The following is a 26,628-nucleotide window of genomic DNA, read 5'->3' as shown; positions in this document are numbered from 1 at the left end:
CATTTTAGAACTTGAGCTCAGTAAAAAAAAAAGACAAAATATTTTGAATATTTCGGACTGTATTGGAAAGAGCCTAGAATGATCATAATAGAAAGTTTTAAAAAATTCCTGTCTAAACAGAAATTCAAAGTAAAAAGAAGATCATAGTAAACTTCTGCTTGATAAGAATTTATTTTGTAAACAAGGGGCGCCAATCAAAAATTGATGTTATTTTAACCATTTTAGAACTTGAGCTCAGTAAAAAAAAAGTCAAAATATTTTTAATATTTCGGACTGCATTGGAAAGAGCCTAAAATGATCATAATAAAGTTTAAAAAAGTTCCTGTCAAAACAGAACTTCAAAGTAAAAATAAAATCAGTCCAGTATTGTTTTTTTCGATTTTTTTCACCGAAAATAGGAAAAAGAGATATTCTCAAAATCCAGAGAGGGACAAAAAATCCAGATGGCAATTGCCCACACCCCCCCCCCCCCCTCTGCCTTTTGGCACCTCTCTTTTTAAACCTTCATTTCTCAAAAATGTTCAGTTCAAAGGGATAATACAAGAACAGCTGCAGTGTCGAGCTGAGATATAATAGCTTGAAACTGAACATACATTTCTGAGACATACTTGAAATACAAAAAGAAATGTGAAAAAAAACATATAGGCACACTCCTAGCATCAAATTAGTATTGGCTCTGGATTATCAAGGAAATTGGGTAGATCTGACAAATATTGTTTCTTTTGAACCTCAGCGCAAAGTTGTTTGTTTTTTTTCTCTATTTTCGATGTAATTTCTGAACAACTGAAAGGAAGAAATATTTCTTCGCCAAAACCACACAGGAGCAATAATGAAAAACCTTATAGTTTTTGCTCATGTGTTTTCTTAAGAGAATAGCTGTAGTCAAAATCCAAAACACAAGAGAATAACAGATCTTACCTTACTATCGGTTGAGCTTAGCTCGGCCTGCTCCCTGAAGAATCACAACTTGGCTCAAAGAAATAATCATTAACCTGGCTTGAACTTAAACCAAGTCAAGCAAAGCTTGCTTTATAATAACTCTTCAAAATGTAACTGTTATGTGATTTTTTTTTTTTTTTTGCCGAAAGCTTTTTGCATAAAAAGAAGATTAACATTTGATATTCTCGTAAAATTTACTGTTAGAGCAAAGAAATAAAATGAAGACTGAAAATTATTTTGTGAAACGATTTTTTTTTTTATTCAAAGTTCCTTTCAATAAAATATTTGACTTCTTAGATGCATTACCTAACTAACTAATAACCATTTAATACACGACAATTATCAGCTAACTACCACAATAATATAATATTATATGTAAGATAATGCTAGCTAACTAACAAATAAACATATAATAAACAAATAAACATGTAAAATAAACTACAGATTTGTAAAATCCTTGAAATTTTGCCATTAACAAGGAGAGGATTGTTTTTCTCTTAAATTTAAATGCTCCTCTGGTATTTTTTGTTCCATTTAGTCCTCCCCCCAAGTTACACCTATCCTTTATTGACAATTAAAGCAATATTTTCAGAACCAACAAAAAACTTACACACAGTTTGACTGACTAACAATTAAACTCCTATTTTTTAGAAAGAGTCTTATTCCGCTAAGAATACATTCTAAAAGCTATAATATTCATTTACAAAAACCATATTATTAATTTTTTCTATGACCTTTCAGGTAGTACAACCTCCTTCTCAAAACTTCTCAATAATGAGCCATTTAGGACCATAAAGGAAACTATATACTAATAAAAACGATCCATTTCTGTGGATGCTTGAATTATGCAGGCTTATCTTAATTTTGACAAGATTTTGTAAGAAACTAAATTTCCTCTGAGAGAGAGGCAAACTGAAGTCTGAGAGGGGCAGCTGTCTCCCTGTCCCATAGAAAATTACGTCCCTGATGTTAAAATGATTGTTCATGTCCTGTTTTAGTCCTGTCATGTCCTGTTAAAACTGTAAAGGGTAAACCAGTCCTATTTTAACAGCAAAAAATGTATCCTATTTTGTGTTGCAATTAAAAGTGAGTCCACTGCTTAGAATAAGTTTATATCTTCGAAAGATAATTTCGTAAATTCTCTTGATCAAAAATAACTTCAAACCCGAATCATCGCAAAGTGTACATATAGTTTTGTCCAGTAAAATAATGGGATTTGTTTTTTTTAGAAAATTTGGAATCGTGGTTAATAAGAAAACATTCTAAAATTCATCAACATGGATTCGTAAAGACCATTTTAGTAGTATTTTTTATGGCGTTCAAATGCAGTTATGTCTCGGTACTTCTTAATAAGTTCAAATTTATTGACTCTCATTGTGCAAAAAAAAAAAAATCCCTCTGTTTGCCCAGTAATCAATTGCACCTGTCCTGTTTGACCTCCCGGCCTCTCCAAAGAATGTAAGACCTAAGAAGAAGAAGGATTTATTGAAAAAAAAAAAATATCAACAAAAAATTATTGCTGCCTCCCCTAAAAAGCAAAGCTTGTCCGTGGGGAAGGTAGAGAAAACAAAATCCTTAAAACAAAGAACATTTGGCAACCGACACCACTAATACCATCACACTAAACAATAAATACAAAATAATATCATATATTATACATCCTCTGGGAACATCATATCAACAAAACCCCCACAATAAATAAATCAATTAATCAGTCAAAACTCATATTCAGCAAAAAGCAATTCCTTAATGGTTTTTCTAAAAATATTGGGGTCACCAATAGTCTTAATATCACTATTCAAACTATTCCATTTCCGCGTACCTCTATAAAGAACAGAAAAACATGAACGGGAAGATATACCACTAGGTACACAGAAGTCCGCGCTACCCCTTGTGTCATGAGAATGAAGTTTATATCTAATGGACGATGAAACACTCCCACCCCACAGCTCAACATTATTTTACATTCCAAAATAAACCACACGACGAATAATTCACATACGCCTGCAGCTGGCAGAACTATAACCTCTTTAAAAAATTTACGAACAGACTCACATGATGAAATACCAGTGAAAATTATTACGGCATGATTTTGTAGAACTCTTATTGGTTTTAGGATAGAAGAAAAAGTAGAGAGCCAAATACTTGAACAATAAAGTACATATGGGTGTATTAAAGAAAAATAAAGATGGCGAAGGACAGACTTGGGAAAACAATGTTGGAGTTTCTTCATTATACCAAGATTTAATGCCAGAATTTTGCTAGTTAAAGTAACATGTTCCTTAAAAGATACAGTTTCATCTATTACAATCCCAAGGTATTTAAAAGACGCAGTCCGTTTTATAACGCCATTGGGCATATCTAATTCCTTGATCTATGGGTAAAAGTTTGATGATCGCGAGAAAATAATAAAATTAGACTTAGCCATGTTAATCCTTAATTTATTTACCCTCAGCCATGCTGTAATTCTATTAACTGATTCCTTCATGGAAATCTGCAGCAGCTCCGCCGTCTTAGCTGTGCTAATGGCTGTTGTGTCATCAGCAAAAAGTGAAACTGTTTCATTAGTCGGGTTTACTGTTAGTTCATTTATTCTATAGCAAAAATTATTTAGACAATTTGGTAAATCATTAATAAATATCAAGAATAATATAGGACCGAGAACTGATCCTTGCGGAACACCTATTTCAATACGCTTTTTTTCGGAAGAAGAATCATTTAGTTGGATATACTGATAACGCTTACTTAAAAAACTTCTAAAAAAATTTAATGATTTACCCCTCAAACCATACACCTCACACTTCTTAAGTAGAAGTTCATGATCCACAGTGTCGAAAGCTTTCATCAGATCTAAAAATATAGCACCTATTTTTAAACCTTTATCTAATATATCATTAATAATAGTTGTCAAATAAATAATCGCCTGTTCCGTTGTCCTTTTTCTACGGAACCCAAATTGTGTCTCTACCAGTAACTTATGATCCTCCAAAAAACTCATCATTCTAACACTAAAACACTTCTCTAAAACACGGGAAATAATGGGTAAAATAGATATCGGTCTATAGTTTCCTGGGTCATTTTGAATGCCACCCTTATGAATTGGGGTTATACGGGAAACTTTAAAACAGTCTGGGAATTTTCCTTGACGAAAACACTCATTAATTACCCCACATAAAACTTCAGCTATAACAGGAAAAATACATTTAAGTGTTTTTAGAGAAATATGATCGCTTCCAGATGAATTGGTATGTAACCTATAAATAGTTTTTTTTTAATTTCATCAACTGTTAGAAGTCTAAGGTGAAGAGATGCATCAATGGGGTCCTTCAGTAAGGACTTGGACGTTGGATCATCACTATCAGGTACAACTGACATAGCTATATTCAGACTAATATTCGAAAAACAACTCTGAAATTCATTGCATATGTCCTTTTCAGAATTCAAAGTCTTTCCCATTACACTAACTAATTCATCAGGTACACTATTTATTTTTAATCATATCACTTCTTTTATTAGTCCCCAGGTTTTCTTAGGGCATCATTCGACCTCCTTAAACTTTTTCTCAAAATATTTCTTTTTTTCATTTCTTAAAATTGTATTCAACCTATTTCGATAAATTTTATATAATTGCTTATTTTCTTGTGTCGGGTTAATTATTTGAGCTCTAAACAATTTATCTCTTACATTTATTTGCTTTAAAATCACAGGACTAATCCAAGGTTTTTTACTTGAGTGCTTTCAATTAAACGGTTTCAATATGACTACTTAACTTATCAAACTCTGCAACTTTTCATAAAATAAAACAAACATTGAATTAGCGTCCTGAACATCGCCTAGAACATCGTACCAATCCACCTTTTCTATATAATTTTTAAGTTTTACCCTCGCATTTTTACTGATCACTGGAATCCTTGATTTTTTGCCTTTAACCACCTTCGTGACAGTTCTAAAGCTAGCTGAAACTCCAAAGTGGTCAGATACATCGTTGATAAGGATCCTGAGAAAACTCAAGGGTACATTAGAAAGGATGTTATCTAGAAGCTTAGCTGATGTTCCCTTAATTCTTGTAGGGATATTTATACAAGGATGAAACCCATTAGATAAACTTCTATTAATAAATTCAGTGCTAGCAGATGACTGATGTATAAGGTCAATATTAAAATCCCCGATAATAAAAAATGGAATAGAGTTAATTAGAAGTTTCATTATTTGTTCTTCAAATAGGTCCATAAAGTCTTGGAGCAGGCTCTGTGGAGGTCTATATACTAAAACAATACAAAAATTCAAATTTTCTCTAGATATATGTAAAACAAAACACTCGCAAACTTTCTCTCTATATATTGTAAGATCTTCTCTTACTGAAACCTTATAATCAGCCTCAATGTAAGCTGCTAGGCCTCCATGTTGGTAATACTCGCGATTCCTTACATATAAATTATAACCAGGGATATGTAGTAATTGCGAGTTATTATCATTTAACCGCGTTTGAGTTAAAGCGATCACCTGAAAGGCATTAGTATATATTAATTCCGATAAAAAATTATGCTCAGAATTTAATCCCTTAGAATTCAAATGAAAAATGTTAAGGCCAAAATGGCCCCTATCACAATACAAGGGTAGTGCCCCTTCTTTAAAAATATACCTTGATGGTTCATTTGTGAAAATCTCAGTGGCATTAATATCTAAATTTCTATTTATCCTTTCATTAAACTGGCTTGAAAAATCAACCCTTCGACTTTCAAGTTGCAGGACAGTACTGTTCCCAGGAGGAAAAATGATATCTCTAACCATCATCAATAAAAGTTAATGTATGTGACGGTAGAGGGTGGCGGTGGCGAAAAAAATCATTATCTACTAAACATATATCTAGACCTAGATAAATACAAAAAAAAATAACAAAATATATTCCGGCAAAGCGGACATACAATTTAAAAAAACAAATTATTGCAAGCTTCATGGCACAAGGCAAAACCATTCAAAAAGACATCAGCCCGCTACCACCCACTCAAAATAATTTCACATTAACAAATATTTTAAATTATTAACTCAAAAATAAAAATTATCATTAACCCAAACATTTCAAATTCATCACTATTAACTTTTCCATATCTATTTTATTAAACAAAGCGAAAAAGAAACAATTTTTTTTCATATAGTTTTTTTCTTGCCTCTCTCACAGAAAATGGGGCATCATCACTCACATAAATGTTTCCCTGGTTTGCTATATTTCTTCCTTTAACCTTCTTCCCATTTTTAAGGATTTCAATCTTGTTTCCACGGTTTTTTACATTAACCTTAAAAAATTTCTTATCTTTTTTTATTGCAACAAGTAAAAAATGAGATATCATTGGTAAATTTAGTCCATCCGTACATATCTCGGTAAACATATGTTTGGCTTGATCTTCATCCTCACAGACTGCATTCCATACAACCACATTGTTTTCGTTAGGCTGATATTCTGCAGCCATAAGCCTATCAGACATACATAGGATCTTTTCTTTTAAATATTTAACTTCTGACTGCAGGTCAAAATTATCATTTTTCAACAAAGAAATGTCATTTTCTACAGCATTTGTACAAGACTTAATCCCGGAGAATTCAGACCTTAAGGCTAATTGCTCTGATTCAATTGCTTTTATTCTATTTTCTACTACAATGAATCGCTGTTCAATTGATTGGACTGAGCTATGAGTTTCACGCATAATGTCCATCATCTTTGCAAATTCCTCTGATAGGGTCATTAACGAAACCCGAGTTGTCACTGGCTTCCGAATATCCGGATTTCCTGACGTATTTGGGGTACTTGTGGCAATATCCTCGCTAGAATCAATATCTGAACGACTCCTTTTATTTTATTTTTTTTTCTTGCCCATCTTAACTTAGTAATAGCTAAAATTGACTTACTGGCAAGAGAAGAAGCCACCAGTCCTAAATCAGTCCTTTTTCCCCACTGTACTATTCCTTTAATCTCATACCACTAATAATTTGAGCCTTAAATCACTTTGGAGGAGTAATAGCTAATGATTTCCGTTGTTAAGTTTTATTTAGGGAAAGGCTTGTATTTTCAGATTGTCTTTTATCAGATTGTACAAAGTTTTCATTATATCACAGCATGCAGATAATTTAGCAATAATCCATCGTCAGTCATTTCATTACGTGATTCATAGAGTGGGCGATAGCAAGCAATACGGTCTTAACCGGTTGAGCAATGAATCATGACTGGATAGAGACAATTTAAAAAGATCTCTAAGAATCGTCTCTAATGAAACGAAGTTCCTTATATTACCCCTTTTCAGGAATCCAATCCTCTGCACCTTAGAAAGGAGAGCATAAATTTGTTTATGATGTTTTCCATAATGACCAAACAAATTCAATTTTCTTTTCTGATTTTTCCCACATTAGAACTTGACTTCTTCTTTCTGCCTCAGCTAAAATCTTCATTTGTACCCCACTAAAGTTCTGTATAGAAAGCTTTTGCTCCCTGCCGAAATTTTAAACTGGACTCTCCGGCCCCTCACTATATTTTTAAAAATTAGCTTATATATTAGTCACTTGATATATGAAGTCGATGTTATTACTAATGTTTAAAGTTTACTAACGTTTAGGCTTTTGCATTCTCTAATTAAATTGTGTTCAGTTAAATCTCGATTTCCTCTTTCTGCCTCAACAAAAATTGTTATTTGTACCTCAATAAAGTTCTCCACAGAAAGCTTTTGATCTCCACCGAAATTTTTGACTAGATTTCCCGCCCCCTCAGTTTGCATCTTTCTCTTAAAAATTAACTTATATTTTAGTTACTTGTTATGCAAATTTAATTTTATTACTAATATTTTAAAATTTATTAACGTTTAGTTTTTTGCAATTGGAATTATATTATTTTTTTAGCTTTCTACTAAAATTTTTTTGGAGATTTCCAACATTTATTTTATTTTAAGCTCGCCGCAGTTGAGGAGAACAATCTGCAAAGGGTGTTGTTCAAAATTGATTCCAGGCGATACTGCTACAGTTAAGTGGAAAACTTCAAAACGAACTCCTAAATTTAACAGAGTCACTTGCCAGATTTGTCAAAGAACACAAATCTATCCATGGAATCCAGGAAAGAAGAATCGGATTGAAGGAACCATAGAATCATTTCAAAAAGGAAAGCTTAAAAAGGAGATTGGAAAAGAAGAGGCTCCTCGGTCCATAGAAAAAACTAACGTCAGCAAGTTGAAATCAAATAACAAACCAGGGGACAATACAGGATTCCTGTCACAAAATGAAAGGAGAAGGAATATAGAATTTGCAAGTGGGTCAAGAAAATCAGAGGGGGGAAAGGGAGGACCATCGAGTTTACAAAACCCTAGTGTTCACCAGTGGAGCCCCAATGAGAAATTAGTGAGCAATTTGGGATTCCTGTCACAAAATGAAAGGGGAAGGAATATAGAATGTGCAAGTGGGTCAAGAAAATCAGAGGGGGGAAAGGGAGCACTATCGAGTTTAAAAAACCCTATTGTTCACCGGTGGAACCCCGATGATAAAATAGTGAACAATGCAAGATTCCAATCAGAATATGTAAGAGGTGGCCATAACCCACTCAGGGGAGGGCCAAAAAATGCATATAATCAGAGTGGGTACCAACAATCTAGGGGACATTCTAGAAATCAATATTATCGGGGTGGATCGTAGTGGTATTAATCGTTGAGGCGAGTCTGCCATTTAAACGATGCATCTGGGTTGAGTGTACATAATTAAGGTCCAAAACAAGGTACTGTTAGAAATACTTTGTTTTAAAATTTATGTAAATAAATCCTGAACGTTACGTCATATTTTTATGTGCAGTAGGTTTTGTTCTTCTTTTCTCTTAGAAATAAACTTTTTCCGGAAAACAAGTGATGTTTTGTATCCATTGAGTTTTTTTAGCGTGTATTATCTGCTCTATACTTTTGTCGTTATTACTTGAATTAGAATTGAGTTAGTTCAATTTTTCTACTAAATTTGCATCCATATTATTTGAGTTTGAGTTGTTAGTTCAATTTTTCTATTAAATTTGCATCCTTATTATTTGAGTTTGAGTTGAGTTAGTTCAATTTCTAATTTTTCTACTAAATTTGCATCCTTATTATTTAAGTTCAAGTTGAGTTAGTTCAATTTTGAATTTTTTTTTTTAATAAATTTGCATCCTTATTATTTCAGTAGTTGAGTTAGTTCAATTTTCAATTTTTCCACTCAATTTGAATCCTTATTATTTGAGTTTGAGCTGAGTTAGTTCAATTTTAAATTTTTTTTTACTAAGTTTGCATCCTCATTATTTGAGTTTAAGTTGAGTTAATTCAATTTTTACACTAAATTTGCCTCCTTATTATTTGAGTTTAATTTGATTTAGTTCAAATTTTCTATTAAATTTGCATTCTTATTATTTGAGTTTAATTTGATTTAGTTAAATTTTTCTATTAAATTTGCATCCTTCAATTTTCATTGGGTAATGTCAACCACTAACTGTTAATTAGAAGCATGCGCTTACCTCTTTAGGATTTGCAGTCTTGTGATTTTTCGTAAGTGGCAAATAATGGAAACAGAATCCTTGAATCGTGGGCATTATCGTAAATAAGGCGAATAACGGAAAGAAGAAGGCCTTCCGTTTTTCTTATTCTTCGTAATACTGAAGCAATTACACGGTTGCAGGTTTGGAATGGCTATTGATTCAGAAGTTCTAAAGGCGTAGAATCCATAGAGAGGGGAAAAATATCAAAACAAACAACAGGCATAGTTTAACAGTCACCCCAAAATGTAAAAAGCTTGTCCGAGGGGGGGGGGGGGGCAAACATACACAAAAATAAAAAAAATCATTACACACTTCCTAATCAACACTAGAAACGTGATAAGAAAAACAATTTCATCAAGTTTAAACTATTCTATTCACACCCTGAGAGGCGATAATTGCGAATTTATTCATCCCCTCCCTCCCTTCAAAACAGACTAAATTCATGCTCACTAAAGAGTATATCGTTAATCACACTCTTAGCTGAAGAAATATCATTAACATTTTTTATATTTTGATCAAGATGGTTTCAGTTCCTAATCCCTCTATGAAGCGCAGAAAACGTCGACGGGGTCGAAACAATCAGTGAAGTATTAATTTCCGTTGAAGATCGAATTCCATAATCTTATGACCCTTAATGCGGCAGTTGAGATAGCCCTATAGGGAACTCCGGGCGATGAACCTCCTTTCGTTGATGTTTCTTTGGCGTAAGATAGGATTTTTAATTTCTCTTTGCACCATGTATTTTGCCCATTTTCAGGCTTCTTACGATTCACAATATAATTCTGCTAAAAAGACAAATTTTCCAACTTTGCTCGAAATGAAGCATTCTAAATTAGTTTATTTGGTCTTTTTGCGAAGGGAGGGGGGGCAAAATCGAATAAAAAACAGTAAAATAGTGGGTGCACAGAGAAATGTATAGGAAATTGTAGGCAAAAACTCAGGATACCGCTGCCCGCATTATTTTGGTATCCTCTTGTAATTATTGTTGTTGTTTTTTTAGGGGGTGGGGGGCCTGTTAGTCATTGAAAAATCCTTTAAAATTGATTTTACAATGAAATAGACAAGCGTATGGACTAGAGATATATCCAGGGGAGGCGATTATCCTTGGCGAGTTTTGAGACTTAATTTCGTCTTTAGTGACTCGAACAGATTCAGAATTGATGAAACTAGATTAATATCGATCACTTAGATCTTTTGGTTTCTTTAAGATTGTCCCTTAGAAACCCCGTTCGTTGATGTTTTATTTTCTAATAGACCCTACCACATATTTACATTTCTTAACGACGCTAACCGTCGACATGAGTCAGATAATGATTAAATCAAATTAAAATGTATTATAAAATAAAAACGTCACAAGAAGTTTATTTTTACGAATTTCTATAAGAAATTAGTATTACTAAACATGAATAATCCACTTGTTTTGCTTCACGGGAATATTTGATTCACGATTCTAGTGTTATATCCCTACATTGGTTTCAGTAATGCCTTCAGACAACCTTAGCAATTAGTTCAAGTCTGCCTTAGGAACTACTCACGGTAACTTGAGTCAAAACAATGAGACTAGGGCCAGCAGATTTTCTAAGTAGGTTGGACCTACTTAGAAAACGCGATATTTATAAAACAGTGTCAAATTATGGGAGAAATTGTGAAAATCTTAGAATTTCGAGGATGAAGTTCTGTTGATATTTCCCGGCGTCCATGTCTGGGTTTGATGCGACCCGTGAGGTTTAGAAGATAACCAATACTTACAGATAATCTGTCGTTCCAATTTGGTACAGATATTCCTTCGTGTTGCCAAATAAACATCATTTGAATGTGAAAAGTACGAACAAAAACACCAAGCTATTGCTTGGCTATAGCTTGGTGTTTTTGTTAGCAACATGAAAAATGCAATCCACCCCTCATTCGATAGTCCTTATTGCACTCAATTTTCGTTATTTTTGGCATCCAATAACAATTTGTCTCCAAATGCACTTTTTGAATTATTATTTTCTTGTTAATAAGCCCTCAAACAATATTTACCTCCTTTGCATCCCAAAAATCACTACGAATCTTAAAAAAACCATTTTATTTATCAGTCCTGGTTGAACTTCGCTGGAGTAAGGATCCCAGAACTGTTTTGAAAAATTTTACATTTTAGTTTTATATGTCGCATGTTGTCGTGATTTTTCTTTCTTTTATATATTTTTGGTCTTGCTGAGTACGGCCCTTGGACATAGGGCCGAAACATTCATTCAATTATCTTCACTGTCTTCTGAAAAGATTTCCCTATTGTTCTTCTTGTTTTTATCTATTATTTTCTTGTTGTGCTTCAAAGGTCAAGAAATTAAAATTCTATTCTTTAATCAGAAAATAATTGGTGAAAATATATAGTATAGCCACAGTCAGTATTGCACAATAACTGCGCTTATTCAGTACATCTTTATATTTAATTGCAATAAGTTCTATTAAACGTAGGACAATTTATCGTACAAAGGGCGTATATCCAGGAGTATATCAAGTCTATTAGTATATCAAGTAGGTCTGTAATTCTGCAATTTCTTATATATAAATATTAAAAAGAAAAATAGGGACATAGTTGCTCATTGCTTAACTTTGGCGGTAGGGATGACTCCTATTTACCAGAAATGAGCTTAATGAGGTTTAATGAGCCAGAAATAAAAACATCCGATGGCAAAATAAGGGGTTCAAAGGGGAAATTTCACTGGTGCTGCCTTCTTTCTAAGGCAGCACCAGATAAGAATGAAATTATATTTGTATGTAAATATATGTCTTAACCTATCTTACTAACGGGTCTACAGCCCTCTTTAGGCTGTTTTGATAGTTAAGCTAGGTAATACACGCCTCTAATTCTGCTCCCAAAACTATGCGGAAAGTAGCCCAACTTTCTAATCTCTGTCTCTATATATATTTCGGATTGGGATCGTAGTTTGTTAACATAATACTTGCAAATCAAAAATTTTCTTTAATAGTTTTTTCTTGTCGCAAATTATCCTTACTTATCGAAAGTTTAATTCCTAACTAAAAAATGAAATCAGACAAAATACTTCTTTTTATTAATGATCTAATTTGCCCCCCCCCCCCCCTTCCGTTATCTAATATCCTTGGATTCTTTCTAATTAGACCAAAAGTTTAAAACAAGACTTATATAGACTTTTTATTCTCGGGTTGTCCTATCTGCTTGTGGAAAGTTTGCAATCGCCCTCACCCCCCTCCCTAGACACACACATATGAAAAAAAAGCATCCAAAATAATTCAATATTTTAATTAAATAATTACAAACATTGGTTTCACCAACAAATTTCGGCAGACAAATAAAATTTTATTGAGAAGAATCATGTGTATCTTCAAGCCCAACACAGAAGTGGCATCCATTCCTTAACCCATAAGGATTTTCTTTAAGATCCAAACAACATTAACACCAATAAGAGGAACTAAAAGAAGAAGAATAAATTATAATATACTAAATACATATAATACAGTAAATATAGTTAAATTTACAATATAGTAAAATACAGAGAAAAAATATTAAAGGTATATGTGTAAACACATATACAGAGAAAAATATTCGTGAAAATTGGGGATTATTCCGTCAACAAGCAAGCAATCTAAATAATTCATATTACCGATGTGTCCAATTACGATTGAAAAGAGAAAACAAAACTTTTACTAATGCTCAATCACCAAAAGAGCTTTGATTTTCTTTTTAATAGAGACGAACTATGATCAGAGGACAGATGTGTCAAGATTGTGCATTTTAGAATAAGCTACAAGTAATCCCATGATTCTTAAACGATACCTCACAGTTGTTTTATTTTACCCCAGGAATTCCAATTAAGACATTTCAGTTTATTTTATCAAAAGTATAAATCAAATAATTTAAAAAGTGTGTTCCCATAAAACTAATGAGCGATGCTAACATAAAACAAACAGAATTTGCGCTAAATATAAGGGAGGGAGTCACATACACGCCTACCTCAATTACTTTTTACGTAAAGTTAATTAGAGTTTTGCAATTTTCCGATGAAATGGTTTTCAATCTTCTAGAAACCCGTAACCTTAAAAATGAGTGTTTCCAATTGCTCTAAAAGCGAACTTAAAAACCAAATAGTTTCTCCTGTAAGAAAAAAGGAAGAATTTTGTATTTATTATAGCTAGTTAAGAAGGAGGAATCTTGTATCAAAATGACCCAACTCTCATTAAAGGCACGTTTTCAAAACTTTCAGCCTCGTCAAGATATACTTGTAAATAGAAGCATTACAGCAAACACAGTAGCTTATTCAGCTCTCTTTTGCTACTTACAAAGAGCCAGAAAAAAAATGATAGTTTCCAATTGGATGAGAACTCTCAAATTTTTTTAGGACAAATTGTTTCAACGCCGTCAACCCAGTTTCAACACCCCTGAAAAAAAAAATCGGCAGAAAAAGGGTCTGAAACGCTAAAACACAGCAAGTTTTGTAAAAGAAAAATTCTTAATCTCACAAAAGGCCTCACAATCTTATAACATCCGTGAATTTAAAATATTACACAACACAAAAAAATGGAAACACAAATTGAATTTGACAAAACAAACTACAAATAATGTGTCAATTGTGTATAAAACATAAGAAATTGTCTACTTGAGATTTTGATGGGGGCCCAGACACAAAGGCCCCCTTGTACCTCCCTATTTACATGTGGTTTGAAAATACTTTACAGTGCTTGATTAATACAAAATCTTATTTGACAAAAAAGGGAAAATGTTGATGAATATTTAAAGAGGCCAAAATTTAGAGGCCCTCTTGTCTAAAATTATGGACTACAAAAGATAAATAGTATTTTCTCAATTTTTTTAAGTAGAAAAGTATTAAAATCTGTCAAAGCAGGTGATCATTGATAGACTTCAGTCACAAGAACTCTTCAAGCAAATCCTGCATACCAGAGGAAGTCCTAAATATATATTTTTATATATTATATATAATTTTTTTAAATATATATATTTAATCTAGAGCCTTTGATTATAAAATGCTTTTACATCTGAAATTAAAGACTCTTCCATTTTTGGGGCTAAAACCGGTTGATTTCTCGTTTTCTAGATTATATTGCAGCGTAAAAACATGTTACTGTATTTTGAACATCTACTGTATTTACCCTATTAAACATGTATTTTAACTGTTATCGGTAGTAGGTATGTAAACATGAATTTATTATAAAGGATTTAGATTTGAAAAGAGAGGAGGGGGAGAAAACGAAAAAAAAACAAAAAAAAACAGGCCGACTGTACAAAAAAGAATAATCAGAATCATGGGAAACATCGGGGTAATCTTTAGATTTACAGTAAAATGCCTGTGTGCTTGCTTGATCAGACGTAAATAAAAGAACTTTTCAAGGAGAAGAGAGGGGTGACATTTACGGAGGATGACTTTTATTAAAAATAGGGAATAAAGAAATTTGATAGCGCGAAAACCACTAGATTTTGAGTGGGAGAAAGAAGATACAGATCCAAATGCCTCCCCTTGCTTACTTCCCTCGCCTGATCCATTGCATATACATATCTATATATATAATATATATATATATATATATATATATATATATATATATATATATATATATATATATATATATATATATATATATATATATATATATATATATATATATATATATATATATATATATATACATGTCTAACCTTTATTTTTTACTATATCATTTATCAAATAGCCATAAAACTTTGAAAATCTGCTAAATACGCAACCGCAAAGGTTTCTGGAAAGACCATAACCAGGGGGCGGTTCAGGGTTTGAACCTGCCCCCCCCCCCCCCGACATTTCTGTCGAACTTGTAAAAAACGTAACAAAATTCATATAAGCAAATTTTTGATGCGTTTTTAAAGTTTTTTTCTGTACTGCCCTCTCCTGAAGAATAATCCTGGATACCCCCTAGGTAATTTTGAAGATCATACTGCTTTTCCATGACGATAATTAACAGTTCGAGTAGGGATAAATCCTTTTATTAGACAGTGAAAAAAAATGAAAAATATCCAGTATATTTTTTTATTGTTTTTTTTTCATTGCTAATAAAAAAGATGTATCCCTATTGGAACTGTTATTTATCGTCTGGATACACCCCTGGTATCTGGCACATCTTTTTAGTTTAGATTCAGCCCCCTTCAGAGCCTTCATACCAGTAATCTATCCAATACTGAATTTTTCCATCTTATCTTATTATCAGCGAATTTTTGGAACATTATGCTTCGCCAGCGGTTGGGTTGACCTACTTGTATTTTCCTGGGCTATGTTGGAGGGAGCTAAGGAGAAGTCCAAAAAATATAGAAACCGAAGTCTGAAAGGAGGTTATAAAACTCCAAAAACATAGAAAAAGATATCAAAGAAGAAACAGCAAAGACGTTATGAGCCAATCATTGGGATTTTTTAGAATATAAATCCTATAGAAAACGCACAGTAGAGCGGAATCCTTATTCATTTGAACTATTTCAAATTCATTATTCCTTTGGCCGATCGACTTGAATCCCTTAAAAATGTTGTTTGGAGGATAGGACATTAAAGTTGGCGAATGAAAATGCCCCCTTGGGAAGGGGGCACTGTTGGCGGCTTTTTCTCTGAAAGAGCTAAATTCTAATTGAACAGTGGCCTCTACCTTGGAGATACCAATTCGCTACAAAAACTATTGAGAGAAATCTAGAAAGAAAGAAGTAAAATCGGCTATATTTTGCCCCCAATCTAAAAAATTAAAACTGAACAGAGAATCAGACATGCAAAATCAACAAAATTTCCAGACCGAGGAAACTTCTTCGAAAATTATATAAGACAAATTCACAATGGCTCACAAAAAAAAGAATATTGGAAGCGCTCTATTGTACACTGAAAAATTTCAAGGCAAATCGTGGATCACTACCCCTTCGTGGATCACTCTTTTTATTGTCTGTTGATTTTTGATAAGCTCGGCCAGTTATACCACATTCAACACCAGCAGAAGAAAATGTGTTTCGAATTATCAGTTCTATGGCAAAAACTTCAAGCTATCTTTAATTAAAAACCTAACCTCCTCCCTCCTACCATTTGATTTTTTCCTATTAATCAAGCTCCTTTTTCAATTCTGTCTGACCTTTACCTGGCTTATCGTATTTTAATTTATTCTTCTATCTTACATTTTAAACTTTACTATCATAGCATTTGCATGAAGTTCTTTTTTTTCCTCGTAAATTCACATTCATAAAAGGGAAGCATATCGAAAAAATCTCGCAGTCTGTAATTAAAATGAAACAAGATCTGTAAAAAAAGATAATAGTGGCGTTGTGAAATTAAACAGTAATAAATTGAAACAAAATAATATAACTAGGGTACTTACTTCTCACCACAATTCTTATGGATCGAATCAATTCCATTATTCTACTCTTAAAAGTCGGTTCTTTACTATATGTAGCTGCATTACTCCAAGTCACTGAAAATAAACGACAAAGTCAACAACAATTTCAAACTACAAATCACTTAATTGTTTTATAATGTATCACTAAATCTGCCGAAGATTTCCAAACAAAATGACGAACAGAACGCAAATCCGCACTCGGGGAAAGTAACTGGTCATTGCAATATAACTGAACCCTATCTTCAACATTTTCATTGTTTAATGCACTGTTAGCTCTTCCACCAGCTTGACTTTCAGTTGGAGATTGTTTAGGGAATGAACTCTCATCCGAAGGAGATACAACTTTCTCCAAAACATGTTCCATCACTTTTCTCATGGGGATAAAGTCATTAGCCATGAGTCTATCTTTCTTCATAGCTCTTAAGCCAAGATCCGGATGAGGGAGTAAATAGAATGAAACTTTGATAAATTTGGGTGTTACCCGTTCAGCTACTGTTTCAACAATCCAGGATGGCAGATTATCCTGCAGACTGGCAGATTCTGCATCACCTCCTGTATCTTTACAAAGAACTCTATATAATGTTCGTCCGTCAACTTCGCCAATAATAATTGGTGTATGAGGAGGTACTGAGAAATATCCATTGGCTGCTTTGTCAGGCTCCAGTTCTTTCTCTATAGCATCTTCGCGAGCTTGCCTCTTGAGCCAGTTTTCAAGCAGTGCATTCAAAAGTAGCCCGCCAAAATTCACCTTTTGATCAACGGACTCCTCTGTTACGAGCCCTGCATCTTTTGCAGATACCCAAGCTGACAAACAGTCGTTCTCGTCTTGAGCTAAATGGATCAGTGGCAAACCTATTTTCAAATCAACACTAAACCAAGGGGAAATATAAATATTTTGTGATCGTTTTTTAACCTCTTCTTCAAGGTCCACCTCACCCAAGGAACAAACACGCTTTGCTTGTAAGATATCATACATAGCAACATTGCCAGTTGAGTCTTTAGTTAATATGTGACGACGATCTGAGAGGCATTGATATTGTCTGATACTTGGCGCACCAGCAATGACGAAGTTTGGAGTTGATTCAACACTCCTTGGCAAAGAGCTGTCACCAGTTAGCTCTTGATTCATTTTCTTCATGTTAACAGGCCAACGATGAATCTCTGAATTACTGGTTGATATCCATAACTGCCCGTCATCTTGGAGATAACACAACTTAAGTACAGGGTTTTGCTCTACACAGAGCAAGGCAGATGTCTCTGCATTTAAATCACTCAACCAAACAGCTTTATCTCTACCAGCAGAAAACACAAGGTTAAATGAATCGTTTGCTTGTATTGTCCAAACACCTTCATCATGGGGTCTTAAAGTCGTAATATATCTTTGCTGGCCAATAGACCACAGCCTAACAGTACCGTCTGAACTTCCAGATAAACAATGCGTCCCTTCCTTATTAACCAGTAAGCATCTTACATTATCCGTATGCCCCTTTAGCTTTATAGGTTTTTTATTGCAATCCCGTGGGTCCCAGACTCTGATTATCTTATCAGAGCTACCACTTAATATCAAGGTTCCACTTTGATTCATGGCTAAACTGTAAATAGAGTCTTTGTTCCCTGGCAGGTTTGTGGTAGTAACTATGTTATTGCTAGCTGTTAATGCTGTAAGAGTATTAACATCCCAAAGGTAAATATTTTTGTCCAATCCCCCAGATGCAACCTGTTCTCTCTCTTTGGCATAAGCAAGAACTTTAACATAATCTTTATGAGTTCTCAAAGTTGACATACAAAATCCCTTCTGGGCATTCCAGACTTTTACTGTCTGATCAGAGCTTCCAGATATTATAAATCGACCATTACAACATAAAATAATATCATTTACCCAGTCAGTATGATGCTCCATGGATTGTAAATATGGATCAGTGGAATTTTTACAATTCCATATTCGGATGACGCCATCACGGCCAGCTGAATATAAACGTTGGATTTCGGGATCGTATTGCAAAGCATTCACTCCAGATCTGTGTTTAGACTCTTGCTCATCTCGAATCACGAATGAAAGTTGAACTTTCTTCTTACAACTATTTGCTGTTGTCTTCAACATTTTGACTAGCAGAGAATGCAGAAATTACTCTGAAAGAATACATCTTTGATATCTTCTATTTATAAGATAAGAAAATTATATTTGACAAATACATACAGAACAGTTTTGAAAACTGGCAGTAAGTGGGAGTCTTCTATTCTACACACTCTAAAAACACTTGTATCTTGTTATATATGGCAATAATACATACTTCACGCATATACAACAACCATACTACTTACAAAAAAACACGCACATAATTACTACTCTTTTGCAAGGAAAAATCTTTTCTCTTTGGCCTTGAAGATTACCATTTCGTATTGCAACCAGTATTATATCCCATACGAAGGGAGGAAATTTTCCTATTAGTCGTATTTAAAACCCTGAAATTATTAAAAAATAGCTTATTCTCTGATATCTAAAAGATCTCACAAAAGAATCTAAAATATACACACACTTTACTTTGTATATTTTACATATTTTAGAGGCGAAACTATGCGAGAATTTTCCACTTTTCTAAAACACAATCGTTTCTTGAACCACCTAGAGGCAACTATACAGAAAAACATCCATCCCATCTATAAAAAAGGGTGAGCAAGAAATGAAAGAGGGGGTAGCAAGCTTTAATCTATCATCGTTTAATCAGTTCTACCATCTACTGTTACTAGCCATATTTGTTAGTGATTAATCTTCATATACCCTTTAAAATGTTTTGAGGGGCTAATCAGCATTAATGAACACATTGAAAGAGAGAGACTTGAAAGTAACATACATATGTCAATCTATGGTCATCTTTGGTGCTGAGGGACTTGTAACTTTTCAACTTTGGTGTACCTATTATTGGTTTTGTATATGCATTAGCTGAGACAATCCAATATTTCTACATCCAGATGTTTGGTTTTCAAGTGGCATTCTTTTGAAACAAACACGGACTCTGTATTCCACAAGCCAATCGCCATAAAAGTAGGGAAGATTCAGATTTGACTGTCTATAGAAACTTACAGTGTATACAAAGATGGCAAAGAGTGCAATTGCAAAGATGGCAGTATTTTTGAAGCTCAGTAAAAAAAATCACATTATTGTAGCAATATTTGCATCTGGCAAAAACCAAGTATCACCAAGTCTGACTAAATCAGCATTCAAACTATAAAACATCGTTCCTTCCAAATTTAGTTTCAATGTTGTACGTTGTTTAAAAGAAACGAGATTTCCATATCTTGTATGGGAACTAGGATATTTTTTTTAAGCAAACATTAAGAGTGGGGTGAGGTTGACAAAATTTTGCAAAGGTGGCATAATCTTACATAACACTGTAAAAATCACTCAAGATTTTGTAATGTGATAGCAAATTTTGCACCCCAAATGAGGATCAAATGAAATGATAACTTAAAATATCTCCCAGGGGCATGAATATAAGAGATTTTCTTGTACACATAATTTCCATACCCGACATAGCTTAGTCATATTGATATTTTAATTAAAATTGATCTTCAATATATCAAAGAAAGATCGAATTAAAATCACCAGCAAAAATATAGTCAAGAATGTTAGTAATAATTTTCTTATTAATTTGATTTAGGTTCACACATGCTGTTTCAAAATTTTATTTATAGCAAGGATATTTTATTGCTATAAATATTGCACTTGTACAAAATATTGCACCTATAATATGAAGTTCTTCATAACCGGGACTGGAACAACTAAGGAAATACCCCAGATGAAAACTAAAATCATAGTTTTAAGGATATCATCTTATTAGGTCCCACTTATCTTTTGTCAGATTGATGTCTATCATTTGAAAGAACAGAAAAAGTATCTCTTAGAACTTAATTTATACTAAAGAGAATATGAGAAAAGCCACAGCTAAAAGATTTAATCTGCTGCTTGGAGGATAAGTATTTGGAAGAAATTTGAGAGCCTGTAGTACTACTACTAACAAGTCACTGCAGCATGAAGCTGCCTTAGGCCAACGCAGCTGCGAATTGTTCCTCCTCAACCCTGATCTTATCCAAAGCTTCACTCTTTATCCCTCTATTGAAGCTTCAATTTCCTTTAAATCCGTCCTTAAGACTGCTTCGAACTCTATTTGGGACAACCTGCTTTTCGTGTTGTCCCAGATGGATGGCCAAAACGCACAATCTTTGGCAATCTGTCATCATTAATCTGTAAAAGTGGCCTAGTCTTCTTGAGCTTTCTTTTATTATAGTTCTAAAAAGTGGGATCAAATTACACTTTTGTAAAAATTATTGTTTGATACACGGTCAGTCAAACGATCCTTCATTAATTCCTCTGTAAAACATTTGACAGATCTTCCTGAGTCTTTTTAGGCTCAGGTTGTACAAGGATCAAGCCAGGCTAGTCTTGTGGTTGTACATAACATCAGCATGTACAACCCACAAGCTCACAATATTATCTTATAGAGCCGAATTAGTACTATATATCTACACTAACTTTTCAGAATCAATTTGCTGTAGCTACTATTTACAATAATAATTGCAAAAATACATCTTCGTGATGCATTTTTCATTATAATAACTGCGTAACCGTTTGGAGAAAATTTTCTTACCCTCAAATGTGTTAAAAACAAACAAAATTTAAACAAATTATTTGTCTCAGCCTAGTTGTCCAATCAGGAACCAATAATACCTGCACTAACTAGAAAAGTAGGGAGCCCCTCACCAACAAAGATGACGTAACAGCAGAATGTTTCTTATGAGTCACTAAATTTTCTCAGACTTTTAATCTGAATCCTTCTTTTCAATGGATATATACATTAAAACTGAAATTGTGAAACCTTCAAAACCTTTTAAGTGTTATATCTCAAGAGTTTGAAACTTGCAATATAATCTTATTGGCCATATTTGGTAGTATAAAGCTACCAGTCACTATTCACAATCATGTTACTATAGATAGACACTGTTAAAAATAAAGAATGGGTACACCATTCACTAGAAGTATATAACCCCTGACCTCCGAAGACAACCTAACAACCAATTCTTAATCAGAATTATTTCATTTCTCTTTTAATTTAATCTCCCAAATTCTTTTGAGCAAATAACAGATTAACTAATTTTCAGACGTTGTCAACCCCTTAGCCATGGAAATTCCCATACTGTACTAACCTATCTTTTTTGAAAGTCCCCCTCCATAGCGAACATGAAACCGAAGATTTCTGGCACTCAAATGCATCAGAAGCTAATAAAGGTACACCAACTAGCAAAACGTACCAACCCCTCATTGTAAAGATGACCAAGGCACAACAGCCAATTGTTACTTAGAAGTGCTTCCCTTTTCTTAAAATTTGAACTACACTTTTTTTACACTTTTTTTTCTAATGCATACTGAAGATGTCAACCCCTCAAAATTTTTAAAATGGTCTATTGAATGAACAAACCGTTTTTCACAAAATAACTTCAGTCATATACTTTGATCAGCTCACCCATGAGTATTGATCAGTACTGATAAGATAAATCTATCTATCTTGGTTCTTAAGTCTTGCCATGGGCCAACATTTTAATATCACTAGGGCTACTTAGAAAGCAGCAAAGAGAAAGCTTGAATTCCTTTGACAATGGGACCAGGTAGCTGTCCCACAACTTAAACAATTTTGATTTTAATACAACTATGGTTTGAGTCCAACGGGTGCCTGCCTGCGAAAACTGAGCTTTCCAGTTGAAAGCAGAAACATGTCCTCCCTGATAACTTCAGATTGTGCTTCCTGACATAGTCTATAAAGCTTCAGTTCAACTTACACACTCTAAGCCTGGGCCAATCTTAGTTAGCACAACAGCGCAGCCTAAATAAAAGAGCAATGTGGGCACATTTTGTATTTTATTTTTTTTTTATGTATCGGACGGAATTGTGGTAGAAACTTCAAAAAAGGCTCGTTCGATTCGAAATTGAAAGTACTAGTGCTCTTTTTAGTAGTCGAAAGTGATTGGAGGGAAAATAACACCTCCAACGCCAACCATTTCCCCAAACACATCCAATCAAGTATATAAGGTTTATATAGAAAGGGTGACTGTATAAACTTCAGAGAGGGCTCACTGGATTGGTAATCAAAACTTCTAGTGCCCTTTTTAAGATTCAGAGTGATCAAAAAGTGGATACCCCCGCCCCCACACCTCGTATTTTCCCGAAATGCTACTTATAGAAATGTTGATATGGCCATTTGTTGTAGTAGAAGCTTCGAAAAAGGCTCATTCGATTGTAAATTGAAAGGGATAGTAGGGGTAAGTGGTATATGCAGGGACAGGGTATAAGGTGGAACAGAGTACTTATCTGCCATCTAGCATTCTTTAAAACATCCAATAAAGCCACCTAGCATAGTTCATTTACTGGTGGACATGACAGTTCTATTATTTTGGTAAGTTGCTATTTTCGTTTTTGAGAAAATCGACCTCAAAGTTTTGGCTATATCCCCAAAAAAATATTTAGGTAATAGTTTTTTGTGCTTTATTTTGTTATTGTTTGCAGAAATTGTGTATGTAAGATAGCAAACGAAAGCTAAAACATCAGGTCATGTCATGTGGCCATCTTGTGGAAAAACATGGAACAGTAAAAAAAAAATCTGACACAATTTGCAAGTAGAGGTTGCATGGTATATACTGGGACAAGGATAAGTGGTATGTAGTAGGACATAATATACCACATGTTGGAACCTTCAGTTCTTGTTTTTAAGATAAAAGTTTTTTTTTACTCTTTTTTGGTTTGTAATTATCCCCTTTCCTCTTTGTCATAATCTTTAGTTTTCTCTCAATAGTGGTAACATCATTTTCTTTTTCTTTTATTCCATGGGCAGTTAAAGTCACAAATTGTAACTGTGTAGTTCTACGAGTGAGTCAATTTTGGTTGAAATTGATGGGAAGAGAAAAGGGTAATAAAGTAATGTTGCAAACAGTGAGGGGTTGCATCAGCTGGAAATAGCATGTTTATAGATAGAATCTACCCACAGCCCATAGGCAGCTTTGCTGTTCTAGGGGCAATGTTTTGTAATTATCTTCAGGTCTTATATTGAGTTCAGAGAATACCATAAGTTCTTTCTCTCTCTCTCTCTCTCTCTGAGTGGCGTAGGCATATTATTAACATCCTCATCCCCCCCTACTGCCAACACCATATGAATTCTTACAGTTGGATTTGCTACCATTTTTACGCCTGAAGAAGAAGCATCACTCTCTCAATACCTGCAGCAAGCGCATCACAACAGCACCGCTCTCTCATCACAACAGCAACTCTATAAGAAAATTAAAACAAATTTTCTTGTGAATTATTATCGCTTCTAATCAGCAGTTATACCAAACCAATCCTGCTCAACTCATCCTCAGGGCCATACTGTGGTGTTCTCCTCCCCATAGTATAGTGCAGACGGTTTGATATCATTCCATTTTCCCTTCTTGCTTTAGTTTTGTTTTTCTCTGTTTAAAGCTTTTTCCAATAGGCAATGTTTAGAAGTCCTCCAAAAAAAATGTCCCCCCAGATCCCAAATCAAATTCCAGTGAATGTGCCATAGTGAAAGATACCCATCTTGGCTGGTCAAGCACACTTTCTCAAAGTTCAAATGATAGCTCCAATTCAGAGAATAGGACAATGATAAGTGTAGGGGCTAATGTAACCATAAATGATGATAATGGGTTTCAAGAGGTCCTCTCTAGAAGTTTTAAAAAAAGGAAAAAAATCTCCCCAATTAAAAGCATTTCCCCTCTCCCTGCCCCAGATCCTCCCCCCAAAAACTTAGGAAATTACCTTAAAATTACTCCCACTACCCCCTTTGAAACAAAAATGATCACTGCAATAAGAGTTGCAATTTTTAAATCGCTAAAATCAATGTTCTCTCTTAACATTAACTGTGATGGATCTCTAATAATAGCTGTAGAAGATCAGAAATCAGCATATACAATAATTAACCTAAAATCACTTCTGAATACCCCAATTATTAAATCTAATTGGAACCCAAAACAATCACCAACAAAAATAGTAGTCTACAATGTTCCCCCAGAGATATCTACTCAGGAGTTAAAAGAAGGCCTTTCAGATAGGGCTGGAAACACAATCCCAGTTGAGGATGTTACCCAACTTGGAAAACCCAACTCTAATGGCCTAAAAACTAGTAGATCCTTCTTATTCACACTGAAGGATAAAATTGATATCCCAGAAAAATTATTCCTATTTGGGCAAATCAAACCACACAAGGAATACAAACCTAAGCCTATTCAGTGTCAGAAGTGTTTCAAACTGGGACACACAACAAACAAATGCAATGAAATTCTCTAAGAGTGTAGTAATTGTAAATCTTTCCATCCTAAAGAGCTGACAACTTGCAACAACACCCAGCCTACATGCATCAATTGCTAAGGCCCACATGAATCTACAAATAAATCATTATGCCCTGCATACAAGAGAAGAGCTCTAACACTCCAAATATCAACAGAGAAGGCACTCCCATACCCCTTTGCAGCAATGGAAGCAAATGCTGCCCAACAATACCAAATAAAGCCTGTAATGAAACCAACCAAAACCCCAAAGTCAAATGCCCCCAATGCATCAAGCACCCAATATAAAACACCATCTTCAAAGCCCCCAAGCTCAAATCCCTATCAAAAGCAATCACCAAGCCACCACGCCTCCCTGTCCGGTGAGATGAGCCCAGCCTGTCCCTCCCTCCCAAGAAGAAACAAACCAGAAACACTCCCAGGAATTAATCCTTTAACCAACAAATAGGATGCACTACCAAAAATGCAATCCCCAAATATATGCTTATTCATTCTAAACTGTAATGCAGTTCAGGCCATGAACATACATCAACTAAAGAAAACAAAAATTATTGCAGAATTTGCAAAAATTTACATCCCAGATGATATGATCATTCAAGAAAAAAAAGATCTTGCTTTACTCTTAACAAATCTGAACATTGATACACATTCATATGAAGAATAAATAAACAACACAACATTTATCAATACTCCAATGGAATGTAAGATCACTAACAGAAAATAAGCTAAATGAACTAACATCATTTATGAATAATAATTCAATTAATATTGCTTGCCTCCAAGAAACTCATTTAACCCCAAATCAACAAATTAAGTCTCTGGGATATACTATCCTGAGAAAGGATAGATCTTCAGAGAGAAAAGGAGGTGGTGTAGCTTTATTAGTTAATAATAATATAAAATTTTGTGGCATCAATTTTCCAGATTTTGAAAATGATGTTGATGTAATTGGTATAAGTGTTTGGCTGAATAATTTAAAAACCTACATAATAAGCTTTTATAACCCTAATGGCCAAACTACAGATGCCAAGGATTTCTTTAATTATATAAATAATTCTAATATGTTAAAAAATATCATTATTTGTGGAGATTTCAATGCCCACAGCCTTTTGTGGGGGAATAAACCAGCAAATAAAGCTGGTAAATTTATTGAGCATATGACTTCAAATAATAATGAATTAGTTGTTGCTACCCCTCCAAACCTGAATACTTATTTCAACCCCAAAACTGGCAATTTCTCCACAATTGACCTACAAATTGTGTCTTTAAATTTTTTGAACAAAATTTACATAAATAAAATTGATAGTCTATGTACAGACCACTTTGCTATAGTTCGCTCCCTAAATCAACCTGCTGAAACTTTATCTTATACATCCAAATATATCAACACTAAAGCAAATTGGTCTATTTTCCAAAATAAGCTAAATGATGAAATTAAAAGTTTC

General features: G+C 33.9%; 2 protein-coding genes across 3 annotated transcripts in view; one reads left to right on the top strand and one right to left on the bottom strand.

Moving 5' to 3' along the window:
- The window catches only part of Rpp21 (ribonuclease P protein subunit Rpp21), a 32,318-nt gene extending 23,284 nt beyond the window's left edge, over positions 1-9,034 (top strand). The window contains exon 3 of the mRNA XM_089093175.1: positions 7,875-9,034. Coding sequence (XP_088949301.1) covers positions 7,875-8,607 — 733 coding nt within the window. The 3' untranslated portion in view covers positions 8,608-9,034. The remainder of the gene's footprint in view (positions 1-7,874) is intronic.
- Positions 9,035-12,712: 3,678 nt separating this feature from the next.
- LOC148949102 (WD repeat-containing protein 48-like) overlaps positions 12,713-26,628 on the bottom strand; it is a 30,288-nt gene continuing 16,372 nt past the window's right edge. For both annotated transcript variants that reach the window (XM_089093170.1, XM_089093171.1), the window contains exons 2-3: positions 16,817-18,964; positions 12,713-12,897 (exon numbers count right to left, since the gene is read on the bottom strand). In XM_089093170.1, coding sequence (XP_088949296.1) covers positions 16,953-18,935 — 1,983 coding nt within the window. In that variant the 5' untranslated portion in view covers positions 18,936-18,964 and the 3' untranslated portion in view covers positions 12,713-12,897; positions 16,817-16,952. The remainder of the gene's footprint in view (positions 12,898-16,816; positions 18,965-26,628) is intronic.

Source organism: Artemia sp. Qi Xiang Cuo, chromosome 8 (assembly GCF_049724085.1).
Source record: "Artemia sp. Qi Xiang Cuo chromosome 8, ASM4972408v1, whole genome shotgun sequence".
Lineage (NCBI taxonomy): Eukaryota > Metazoa > Arthropoda > Branchiopoda > Anostraca > Artemiidae > Artemia > Artemia sp. Qi Xiang Cuo.
The sequence above is the reverse complement of the archived record's forward strand: the minus strand, read 5'-3'. Positions and strand labels throughout refer to the sequence as shown.